The sequence below is a fragment of the Anopheles coustani genome, chromosome X, assembly GCF_943734705.1.
Source record: "Anopheles coustani chromosome X, idAnoCousDA_361_x.2, whole genome shotgun sequence".
Lineage (NCBI taxonomy): Eukaryota > Metazoa > Arthropoda > Insecta > Diptera > Culicidae > Anopheles > Anopheles coustani.
The window spans coordinates 11462263-11474822 of record NC_071290.1 but is presented as its reverse complement, the minus strand read 5'-3'; the positions used below and the strand labels follow the sequence as shown (position 1 = coordinate 11474822).

Here is a 12560-nt window from a genome sequence, read left to right as displayed (position 1 = left end):
TATTTTTATGTTTTTATTGAGATCAAATAGTGGTTGTACTTAAATTGTTTTTGATCATCAACAACCACAAGTGACAGTTTCAGATATTGCTTTCACGGATATGCGCTCCAGTGTAGCTGTTCTCATTTATTCCTATTTGAATCCATCTTAAAATCTGTGTTTTTCCATTTACAATTCCCACCTACCGGTTTTGCACCCTGCCAACTCTGGATGTGAGTGTTGTTTGCAAAGTTATTAATTCCTGCACAACTTGTCACACCGCGAGGAATAAATTGCTAATAAAATTGTCATTACGCATCGTTCCTTGTTGATTTCCACTTGTGTTTTGTGCGCGTAAATTCCAAGGCGTGTGAAAAAAGAAATGTGAACGAATGACAATAAATGATAATGTAGATGATAAATGTACAACTGTGTGCGGAAAAGGCGACAAGTACTTTCTTTCGGGGAGTTACAAAGGGCAAGTGTGCAATTGTGTATTTTTGCTGGTGCTCGCATTCGGTTTTGATTTATTATTTTCCTTTCTCTGTAAATATCGTATCAGCGGTGACGGGTGTGCGTCAGGCTGGGGAAGTGGTGGGGGGTACTTTTTCGGCAACATCGGCAATCGGTAGCCTTTTGTGCCCACCCCCGTTGCACAACTGGGTGTGGGTTTCGTTCGCTGGTGGTGGTGGCGCACCTTTTGAAAAATCAGACCATCTTTTTTTCTATTTGTTTTTTCGGACGGAGTATCGGAAAGCTCGTTCTATTTTGCGCCTTGCGGTGGATGGGTTGAGAGAAAGAGAGGGAGAGGGAGGGCCAGATGATGTTAAACAGGATGACGTGTGAAAGTCAGCAAGGCCCACGGCGGATGGAGGCGCCTGGTCTTTCGGCGATGGAGGCGCCTGGTCTTTCTGCGATGGAGGCGCCTGGTGGCGGGACTCATTAATCAAACTCAATCGTCGAGTGTCACCTTGCGGGTGCCGTTGAGCGCCGACTTCCCGTTGCCGGTGCCGTTCTGCTTCCGCTGGTGGCCCTCGGCACCCTCGCCCCCGCCGGAGATGTCCTGCTTGCTGGAGGCGGCGGACGCACCGGTCGAGTCCATGGCCGCCGACTCGATCGAGTTGTGGCCGGAACCGGACGAGCTCTTGCGATGCCGGACGGGCTTGGTGTTGCCGTGGCACTTGGCCACGAAGCGCAGCTCAGCCATCAGCTCCTCCCGGAACGGTACCTTTCCGCCCGGCAAGAAGAACAGGCGAACAGCGTCAGCACACGAACAGAGAGAGAGAGAGAGAGAGAGAGAGGGAGAGGGCGAGAACAAAAGGAGCAGTAAAAACTTGCAACTCATCAAGCCACCGGAACGAGAACGAACAAGCAACAAACAGAAACATTGGCAGCTTAGCAAGCCGTGGTGTTCCAGCAGCTAAACGGATTGGAAGCCTTCAACGAAGTGTTCACAGTTTACTCTCTGCGTGTTAAGCGTCGTTTGTTCGCAATTTTGGTTTTTCCTGAGTTTGTTCACTACATCCACGGCACTTTGAACAATCAAACTGTTCTGGTAAGCCATTAGTTAAGAAACTCGCTTTTTCTTCTCACTCTTATCGTTAAACATCAATAACTCTGATATTCTTAGGAGTTCATAAGAAATAGGACAAACATTAGGCAAAAAAAAGAAAATCTACTATACTTCACTTCGTCGTTCAGTTTGTGAGTGTCAAGTGAACATTAAAATTATTGAAGTTTTAGTAGGAAACTTATTATACATTGACTTAATATGTTACTTTCACTTATTTACTTACTTTTTAAACAATTTATCAATATTTAAATGTTGTTTAGTTCAAACATTTGTGATAAAATTGGTTAGAAAACAAACAACAAGATTTGCTTTTAGACACGTAATAAATAACCTATGCTTGCCTAAAGGGAATGTTGTACACCTTCTTTAACCTTCTTCTATTTCAGTACAACATTATTTGCGTTTCTTGGCAAGTTCTGAATATCCTGTCACCTACTGTGTAGACAATGGCAGTCAACGTGTTAAGAAGTGGTGAAATTTTATCAACACACCACTATTTCTTAATTCGAATATTTTGCAGCTTAAAAACCGTCGTGCATAACTATCCTTCTTTCTAATGTTTATTAATGGTTAAGATTGTAAAAATTAAAGGTTGTGAATATAATAAAATATTATTTAATTATATTTATTTTTGAAAGCCATTACTAAATTGCAGCAGTTAGATAAAACGGTTAGTTTACAATCAAATGTAAAAGGACTTTGTCGAAAGCTTGCAGACTGAGATGAAGCGAAAGGGAGCTTTTAGAGTGCAAGCACAAACTTTTGTAGCGCCATCTGCGGATCGCCTAGCAAAGCACACCATAAGCTAACGAAAGCATCTTTGAAAGCTACTTGTCTCCAGCAAGGACACACAGACAACAGGATACGGAAACCATGCAGCACACTCTGTAAGCTCTGCAGGAAAACGTCGTTAGCAAACAATTTGCAACGGAAAACCAACGAACGGATGTAGGGTAGAGGTTCAGCTCGGAAAGGGGTGGTGCAAGCAAGGGAAGGGAACATGCGTTACCTTGTGCCGTCGAGCGCGATGTGCAATAACGAAGAATAGCTCGCAGCAGCCGAACAGGCTCGCGAAGGAGCAGCCGACAAACAGGACGAAAAACACGCCGCCCACATTGTCCATGCCGAGCTCTTCGGCACCGTCATCGCTAGTGCTTTGCTGTGGTGGAAAAAGTGTGAAGGGGTGGGGGGAGGGTTGCGGGGGTCAAAGGGTATCAGTTAAAGGAAAGAAAATAACGATAGGTAGGGTGGTTGTGGTGTGAAAAGGGGTTGAAACATAAGACGGGAAGGTGGAGAATGAGTAAAGAAAAGCGGATAACAAACAAGAAACTACTACGTACTTGCCACGGAGGGTTTGAGGGGGTATTTTTCACGAGATGGTAGTGAGGGACAAATAATAAGAGCGAGTAAGGGGAGAGAGTGGTACAGATCAAACGGCAGTAGTTGGAGAAGGGGTCAATCAGCGGGGACTCTGGTTGGAACGCAAAGTGAACAGATATGTTCCAAAATTCAAACTCTTTTTGGATCAAAACACCGCGTAATGATTTGTTTGAACCGACTTTCCTTAACCCTCATTTAAGGCATTTATGTGCCTAGATGTAAGAGTTCAAAAATGTGGATGTCAAAATTTTGAAAAACAAAACAAGCCTTCCCATATTCGTTTTTTTATAGAATAACTCCAGAGAGTTCAAAACGCGTTCGGAAATCGGTAGGTAGTCCTCAAAAGTAAACTGTAGAAGTAGATTGATTAGAAGAGGAGTGCGTCATAGGTGGTGGCAGGTAAGGCAGGAAAAGTAGCTACTGATAGCTTTGGAGTAAAACAACACTCGAGGACAAGGGAGTCTACAGGGTGCTTCGGGGCTACTACAAACAATGGCGTCGGGCTCTGTCCCTCAGCTGTTTCATGGAAGTTGGGGTAGCATAACATAGCAACAAGAAAAACCACACTCCGCAGCGAGGTCGGAGGAGAACAAACCGGCGGGGTACGGGGTCCTGGAGCAGGGTCAGCTGGTGCGTATAGCAAACATATTGCACGGAACCCATCCAACAGCACCCACCTTCAAGTCGCGCGACCGGCTGTGCACATCGCACAGCATCTCGCAGAAGCTCACGAACAGCGCCGCAACGCAGCCAACGATCAGTAGCACGAACACGCCACCAACGTTCGCTAGCTCGAGTGCAAGCGCACCACCTTCCTCCATCGTGTTCTGAAGCGGATTGAAATGAGGCAGAGACCGAACAGAGTGTGGATAGTGTATACAAACATAGCGATTTGCGGGTGGGAGATTGATGGTAGAAACAAACGGGGCAAGACGGAAGGGCGACGAGGGTGGAGACAGACTGACGTTGGAGTTTCCGGTCAGAGAAGCTGGATCTTTAGTACATTTACAAGATCCAGAAGCATTAATTGATACTACAAAAGTCACAAATGTACGAAATGCACCAGATGTTCTAGTTCTCATACAAAGTTTTGGAAGGATACAAGAGATCTAGAAGTTTTTGACGGTGCAAAAACCCTGATGATCTAGAAAGACGTTGTGATTCTTAACAACAGTGTTCAGTTTTGGGGTTACAGTCCCAGAAATGTTCCAGATATTTTAGTCTAACGTTGGAGTTCTCGGAAAGAGAATTTGGAGCTTTGGAAGTTACACAAGATGTTGTTCGATGGTACAAGCGTCCAAGATGTCCCAGAACTACATTGGAATTCCCATAAGATCCAGAAGTTGCACGATGGTCCAAAAGCCCCAGAAGTTGCAGACGCACCAGACTTTAAACCTAGCTGCCACGTTATTACTTACCGAGCAGGCACCACCACCGCGCTTCTCCTTCCACCACTTGCGTTTGAGGGATGTCAGTACTCCCTGCTCTTGCAGCCGTAGCACAGCCTCACTGAGGGCGCTCCGGTATGGTGAATCTGCGAGTGAAACCATATTGTCAAAGGTGTTTTGAGTTACTGGTTACTGCGGGAAGCGCGAGACACTCACTCTTACGCATTGCGATACCATAGCCCTTGTCGTCGAGGAGTCCACCGATTTGCGTGACGTCGCACTCGCGCTCCACGATGTACTCGATCGAGGTGGACTCCATCAGGAACGCGTAGTTCTCCGTCTTGACGCGCTGCAGGCCCTCCGGGTTGGAGGACGTCAGCAATTCCACGTTGTCCATCATGTACTTGTACATCTTGGCGTACGTGCCGTACTCGGCGTCCTTGAAGAAGCTGATCGTACTACCGTCTCGCTTGGCACCGTACTTCACCTTGCCACCCGCTGCTGCCAGCTCCTCCGCGTTGTTGATCGGCGACGACACCTGCTCGATGGTCAGGAAGGCGGCCAGGTTGGCGGTGTAGGACGAGACCATGATGAGCGTGAAGAACCACCAGATCGAGGCGACGGCTCGTGTCGCGGGAGCCCTGACGTGAACAGCGTAAGGTTAGTACCGCTTGTATTGTGCGGGTGCCCTAGTGGTACGTACTTGGGTGCGATTTCTGAACCCTGTTGCAGCAGCGCACCGATGGTGAACCACATCGAGTTGCTGAAGCTGAACTGGTTCTCCAGCTCTTCCGGTTCCTCGATGCAGGGGTACGGGTTGTCCCACTCCTTCGGCGAGATGCGCCCGAGGATGAAGAACGACATCGAGACCATCATGTAGGCACCGCCGAGGTACAGCCACACCTGCTTCGAGAACGGCGACATGAAGGAGAACAGCGATGGGGGCTGCTTCGTCGGCTTCCGGTACAGGATCGAGATACCGAGGTTCATGAATGGCATCGTAAAGTCGACAGCACTCTCGCGATCCGACGTGATGGTTAGATCGGTGATGGCCAAATCAGCGCGCTTCAAAGAGAGAAAGAGATACATGCTTCAAGTCAATGTCTGTGACCCTATCGACAAAGCGTTACCCATTCAAGCAGCTCCAGCACCATGCCGTTCCATTTCTTCGTGTCGCGATTCAGCGAACCGTAAACGCCGTCCTCCTGCAGGATGAACGTGTAGTTGAAGCCCAGCATCAGCGATAGCTCATGAATGAGATCGATTCCAAACCCCTCGAAGCGTTCGTTGCCGGTCAGCTTCACCGGCGAGTCCTTCAGCATGCCGTACGGTGGAGACTGTAATGGAGGTCAACGAGTGGAGCGAGTGAGGTTAGATTGAGAAGTGGAGATAAACTGCTTGATACCTACGATTGCGGTTAGGACGAGGAACGTCCGGTTCTGCAGCGTACCGTCGTCGAAGGCGAGTGCTGTCTGTTCCTTCTTGCGCGTGAAGTTGAGCCCCTCGGTCGAGTTCCAGACGCCGACCTTCTCTAGGCCGGCCGGTCCGAGCTCGATGATGTCCAGCAGGAAGTCGGACCGGTGGCCCTGGTGGTCGAACTTGATGCTGCGTGTCAGCCCGTGTATGGTGGAGCTCTTCATGTAGTTGATGATGCTGTAGCCGTTCTTCCAGGTCGTCGTTTCGTCGCACTTGAGCTCCAGCGGTTCCAGCAGATGCGCCGGATCGCTGCCGATCAGGTGCTTGAGCGCCTCGGCGTACAGCAGCACCGCGTCGTACATGAGCGCCGTCTCGACGCGCATCTTGGCCGGATTCAGCCCGTCCGTCAGCGAGAGCTTCTTGGCGATCTGCGACGCGTTCAGGAACTCCGTCACCTGCTTGATCTTCTCCTCCTCGGGGTCGATCAGCCGGATGCCGGTGATGTTGGTGCCGCTGTACTGGTACGGCTCCAGGTCGATCGTGTGCAGGTCGAGCGAGGTGACGATGATCTGATGGTGATCGGTCAGCAGCCCCACCTGCTGCGCCTGCCGCAGGACCTCCGGCATCGAGTCGATCGAGCAGGCCAGTATGATGCGCTTGTCCTCCGACAGCTTCACGCGCCGCAGCACCGCCCGGTAGTTGCCGTTCAGCTTCAGGTCCAGCTGGCGCACCGTCACCGTGTAGCCCTTCGGGTCGTACATCTTCAGCAGGTCGCTGATGCTCGGCAGCCACGGACCGGACTCGTACATGATGGTGAAGTCCTTCCACTCGAACGCCACCACCAGGTCGAGCAGCACGCGGCCCATGATGTGCGGGTGTGGGTGCAGGTTCAGCGTCGGCAGCTTCGTGTACGCGTCCCAGCGCGTCTCGATGTGCGGCATCTCCTTCTCGTCGCACAAACTCTGCACGTGCAGGGCGGACTTGGGCGACGACGGACCGAAGATGCCCGCCACTCCTTTCTAGAAAACGTTGCAGTTGGATGGAAAAAGATATGCAGACTTAACAACGTTATACACTGAACTCTAGTTTGACGTTAATGTAATTATTTTCATAACTTTTACAATGGGTTACGATCGTATTAATATGGACTATCAACATTTTAATAGAATCAATCTTTCAAATGGTGTAGTAATAAAAAAATTTCTCCCTAGATAAGTTTTGTTTTACCTTCAAATATCAAAAACATTGTTAACACATTTATTTCTACAGCTTATTTGTTCTTATAAGATCCCAAATCAGGCTTAGTATTCAAAATCTCTGTGTCAGCGAGCAATACTTTTGCCTATTTTATAGTTTTTCGGGCTTGAATCCCTGTTTGTGAATTCCTATTCCTCATTCCTAACTCAAATCCTTGATTGGGTATCGTTTTCCTGTTTCGGGTTCGATTCTTTCGTACAAATGCAAACCACTCTGTGACGAAAACTGCCTTCTTGTATTCGGATCTCTACTTAGAACTCGATTCCATCCGCCTGATTAAAATCTCTGTGGCTACTTTTCTAGTTGCTTCTAGTTCTAGTAGATCTTTTGGAATTTAAACGATTAAACTAAAATAAGTTACAAATCGTTGGTGAGGTTTTAAGTCTTCTATAGTATGATTCGATTTCCTCATTCATTCTTACTCAGTACGCACATCACTTCGTCATTTAAGCAAAAAACATAAATTTCTTACAGTTCAAGGAAAATATCAGCCTCTGTTACTATCTCTTCTATAACCGAAATATACTCAAACGCCTGTAAAACTGTTAACTTGACCTGTGCGCAAATGTTTGCAAATCGATTTCTCACAAATTTGTGTTTAAATTTAGTACATAAGTTCATCAGATACTCTGTATATAGCGATTGAAACGTATTAGGCCTCTTCAATGCCAACACAAGGTTGAGGAAGTTGATATCAAATTTTTTTGTTAAATATGCATGGAACTCCTTTGAAAAATCTGTTTGGTTCTATTGAAGTTTGCAAAGATTTCAATATGGAATATCGAAAATCATGCGTGAGCTGAGAATCCACAAGACGTACAACCTTGAGTTTGTCGTTACGCTAAGAAGAAAAATTTCTAAGGGATTTTTCCATTTTTGTCTAGGATTGTTTATCCACTTCTGTTATATATTCGTGAAGTACCAAGTGCTTATTTTCAATGTTTAATTTAAATAATAGTTAATATTCTCACACGGATTTTGAGATTAAATGAGCTTTATCAGATTTTCTCTTCAAAACATTACAGTAAAATCGTGAATTGGGCATATTCATATAACTTTTCAGTTGTGTAAGCCGTTTAGAAACATGCCGGTGTATTTTACCCTACCATTGGGCCTTTCCCAATTTTGTTATCCTCCCAACGAAAATTCTCTCCAGCAGTGCATTTTTATGGGACTTGAATAAAGCTAAAAATCGTTTCGTGCGTCGACACTCACTTGCGTAATGTTTTTCCACCGCAAATCGATGATGGTGAATGGCTATTCATATATATATTTTCCATTTACCGCTTCCCTCTCTTTTCTAAGCACGTACTAGTACTCTCCCATCCGCGAAAAGGTAACGACCGAATAGACCCTAACCGATACTTTATAGCGCCGGTTCGAGGGGTTTGTCGTTGTTTAATAGAATCGCTTTCCGTTGGATCGTTTATTGGCCACTTGGCGCACACATTTGCACGCCATTTTCCACCCCGCCCGGCAGCGAAGGGAGGCGATTTTAATTGGCTGATGCGAGCGACTTCACGGCGCAAACTGCATTCCTGCCGCCCTACGGGGGGGTTTTCAAGGGCCTAATTTTAGCCAGCGCATCGCGAGCGCATTATCGAGTAAAATTTACAGCACATCATAAATATAATGTGTGTGCAAAACCGTACCTGATATCGCTGGTTGCGCCAGCGTCATCGCGATCGGTAGGTGCAGGAAACGTTGGCCCTTCGCATTAGAAAAACCGGGCGATAAAACTGGTAAACCCTCCCGGCGTGCGCTTCTTGCTTTGTTTGTGTGCGAACGGTTTTTCCACGGGCCAATCGTAAAAACGATCGTTTGATTTGCGCCAATTCAACCGCACCAAGCCCACCCAGCACGGGGAAAACGCGCCATTCATGCCGAAGTAAATGTTTACTACAAGCGGCAGTCTCCTTCTGTTTGTTTTTCTCACGCCATTTTGTTTTGTTTTTACCGGAGGTTTTCATGTAGATCAGAGGAAAGGCGAAGGATGGTTTGATGTGTTGTAAGAGTCGTTTATATGTGCTTTATGATTTCCTGTACTTTGTTTTTATTTTCTACAGTCCTACATTGTCGAACGGAAACATAGTTTTAAACTAGTTTTAAATTATCACGTCACTGTTATACTTATAAAAACACCAATGTAAACATTTTTATTGAAAAACCATCCACCATTTCCTAATCTTCAACAAAATCAAAGTTGTGAAAAAGAGGCGTTGTGTGTTCTAGCCAACCTTAATGCATAACAGGGGGTGAAGAACTGTAAGAAAACATAAATTCACCGTTTGCTCTTCATCTTTCTTTTACATTCTTTCGTTAGCAAAACGATAGTTATGACGATTGGCACTCAAATCAAAATGTCAAAAACGGCTGTATATTTAAACAAAAACCTTTCCTAAATACAGAACTAAACCAAAAATTACAGACTTTTCCATTCGGCTAGTTCCGTTAACCAAGTTGACCACCACTATGTTGTCTTTTCACGGTTTTTTGACCGTGCTTTTCATGACGATGTAACTTTTCTATATTTGATTTTTTTTAAATTTTTTAACCGACCGGTTTTCAACATGTTTGTTTTCTATCTTTTCGTATTTTACGTTTTTCGATGCACCCATCAAGCATTCTGCTAGTTTAACAATAGTTTTGGCGCACAATGTTATTTTATGTGCATTAAAAATTAAAGAAATTAAAGGTTAAGGTATTCAAACACAGATCAATTCAATCTTTTTTGCTTTACGTTAAGCTAGCGGAATGATGCAAAGGTGTATCATAAAGTAAACATCACAAAAGATAGCCAACAAACATACTAAAAACTATCTGTTCACGGATTAGAAGATTTTTATAAATAGAACAATGACAGCGTCTTAAAAAGATTTGTCAAAATAACCAGTTAAAAAGCATTATCGCCAGATTACAAAACAATGCATTCTAGTGTTAAAGAGAAGCGTAAGTGTCGAGTTTGAAACGTAAAACTACGCGATAAAAGAAACGAACACATGGTTTTTGCATATAAAAAAGTATCCGTCTCCAGCGAGATGAGTAATTGAGTGTAGTTTTGTTTTCTTGTTTCCGCCCCATTTGGCTGCCGGAAGTTGCTCTTCAATCTTCCAACATTTTTATGTGCTTCTGGTAACTAGCTCCATGTGTGTGTGTTGATCGCGACACGTACGCTGGATCCGCACATGTGTTGCTCGTTCCAGTTCTTAAAATGCAGCTGTTGCCGTCCGGGGCATAATGTTCTCAAACCACCCGCTCATTTTCAACTCCGCCGCGGGGCGACGATTTCACAGCAAAAGGGCGCCGGTCGAGATTTGTTTGTTTGCGTAATCCCGGGGGGGGGGAAAATGTTTCGGAGCTCCGCTTATTTGCGTGGAGCTGCGCCTTTCTTTGATGTTGATTGTTGCTTGTGTTTGATTTTATTTTCGCCGGGCACGATTGATGTTTTGACCAAATCGCATTGTTGATGGTTGATTCATTAAAACGAGAGTAGTACATTAACGGAACGTTATTGAAGGCTTCCGTTAGCTATTTTACGATGATTTACACCTTATTTGTTTGCTGTATCCTTCCATGTATGTGGGGAAGGGTTGTACAATTATTTTTTGACACTTAACGTTTAAATTTGTTGTTGTTTTTCATCCGAAATAATTTCCTTCTTTTTGACACTTTTGCACAAGATCAAGCAATAATTTGTCTTCTTCTACGCAGGGTAATCAATATGTTTGACACCTAGTGCTTACCGTCAGCAGCCGGCACAGCTTCTTGGACACGTCAAACTGGTCGCCGTACTTCACCCGGACGGCTTGCGCCTCGAGCTGGTAGTTGGAGTAGGACAGCTTCTCGTTGTTGACCGCTTCGACGGCGTACTGGAACGCGAGTTCCGCATCCTCCTGCGCGCTATCAAACAGTCCACCTACAAAGGCATAAGAGTAACGTTTTAGAATATTGGTTCTGCCTTTGACTAACGTCACAGAAAGACACCTGAACAACTAGGAGTTGATAATAAGAACTATAACATTGGATATTGGAAAAGAAAAGCACAGAATAAAAATGACGCCACATCGCCAAAATGAAAGTTAAGTGTTTAAAGTTCTCGACACCAAATCAAAATGTTTTGAGAAATAATTCACCCGCTTAAAACCAACTCTAACTTTTAAATTTGTCTTTTTGAGAGATTTCTCTTTCGATTTGAAAGTGAAATAAACTTTTACCATAATCTTAAGAGTTATAAATACGTAACGATCAATCGTGTCTAGTTTGGCCACAGCGCCACCTCCATTCGGAAGATTGGATCCAAATTTTGTCATGTCAAGAAACCACAAGTACACACACACACACACAAAGGAAGAGAAAAAAAAACACACACACACACCCCGGTGCGTTCATATAAAATGATTGTGTGACTATTCTCGACAATGTTGAGCTTCCTTCGTCTGATGATGCCCCGAACGGATGAAAACCAAAACCGAAGGTTGGTTGGTGTGCTGTTGGAGGGAAAAGGGTGCTTACGAAGAAGAAAAAAAACCCCATCGTGAAAATTCCTATTTATCATACTTTGATTTTCTTTTTCTATTGACTTCTACCTCGACGAGTGGGATGGATTCATTTTCACACGATTTTTCCCATCCCCCCCATTATTGATATGGGAATTGGATTGCTGGAGAGGTAAAAAGCTGCAAACGCTGAGGTGGTTAAAACCAAAATGGAGGAGGAAAGAAAAGGAAAAATGTGTGCCGGGGGCAGACACTGTATTTTTGCTTGCTCGGGGTAAAACCGAAGGGTTTTATGGCCTCCGCTGGTCTAATGTGTTTTCCTTGCGATTGTTGGGGGTTTTTTTTTTATAAAGCCAGCAAAATGATGATGGCACATGGCTGGGAGTGTTGAGCGGGGTGATGACGAGGGAAGGGTAAGAATGCAATTTACAAAATTGCCTTTTTTTGGCGTGCAAATTTTTCCTTCGTGTCCGCGTTTCCTTATCCACACGTTCCGCACGCCCGCACACGTCTTGATAAACAGCTTGGGACGCACAACATATTCATTCACACACACATACGCATGCACAGGCACACATACACACACTTACTAAAGTGAGGGAAGGAAGAGCGTACCGATTTTAATGTGCTCGACCGTTTCGTCGAGATCTCCGTTGTACGCCAGAAGGCGGGCGGGCAGAAGGGCGAGCAGAAGCAGCAACGGAAGGGGGAAGAAGCGGAGAGGAAGATGGCACACCTTCCGGTGGTGGCCACCTGCAACTTCCACGACCATCTGCGGTGCCTATACGTTCGTTTATCACTCGGAACAAACACAAGAAAAAAGGTAACCTAATGCTTTTCTTTTCCTTTCACGACTGCTCGAAAAAGCAATTCACATAGTTCTGGGAGGGAAAAGAAGAGTCACACGCGCTTCACGGGTTTTCCCACCGACTGGCCACCCATCGGGAGCCCCTTTGGGAAGGCGTTCTCGGCCGTGTGATTGTTGTGGTTTGATCGCAGACAAGCTGGTTGACAGGCGCCCGGGTTTGCGAGTTTTTTTATTTTCCCAGCTTGTGTTGACGTTCGGTTTTT

The 12560-nt window shown here is 45.5% G+C and overlaps 1 protein-coding gene across 1 annotated transcript; it reads right to left on the bottom strand.

Annotated features, from left to right (window-relative positions):
- Positions 1–568: 568 nt before the first annotated feature.
- On the bottom strand, positions 569–12261 carry LOC131269089 (glutamate receptor ionotropic, kainate 2-like). Its single transcript, XM_058271406.1, has 10 exons — positions 12105–12261; positions 10737–10909; positions 5730–6755; positions 5451–5657; positions 5024–5385; positions 4537–4961; positions 4351–4466; positions 3610–3759; positions 2562–2711; positions 569–1207 (listed from the first exon to the last, which is right to left on the bottom strand). Exons 1-10 carry the CDS (start codon positions 12259–12261, stop codon positions 932–934), a joined length of 3042 nt encoding a protein of 1013 aa, XP_058127389.1. The 3' UTR covers positions 569–931.
- Positions 12262–12560: the final 299 nt, after the last annotated feature.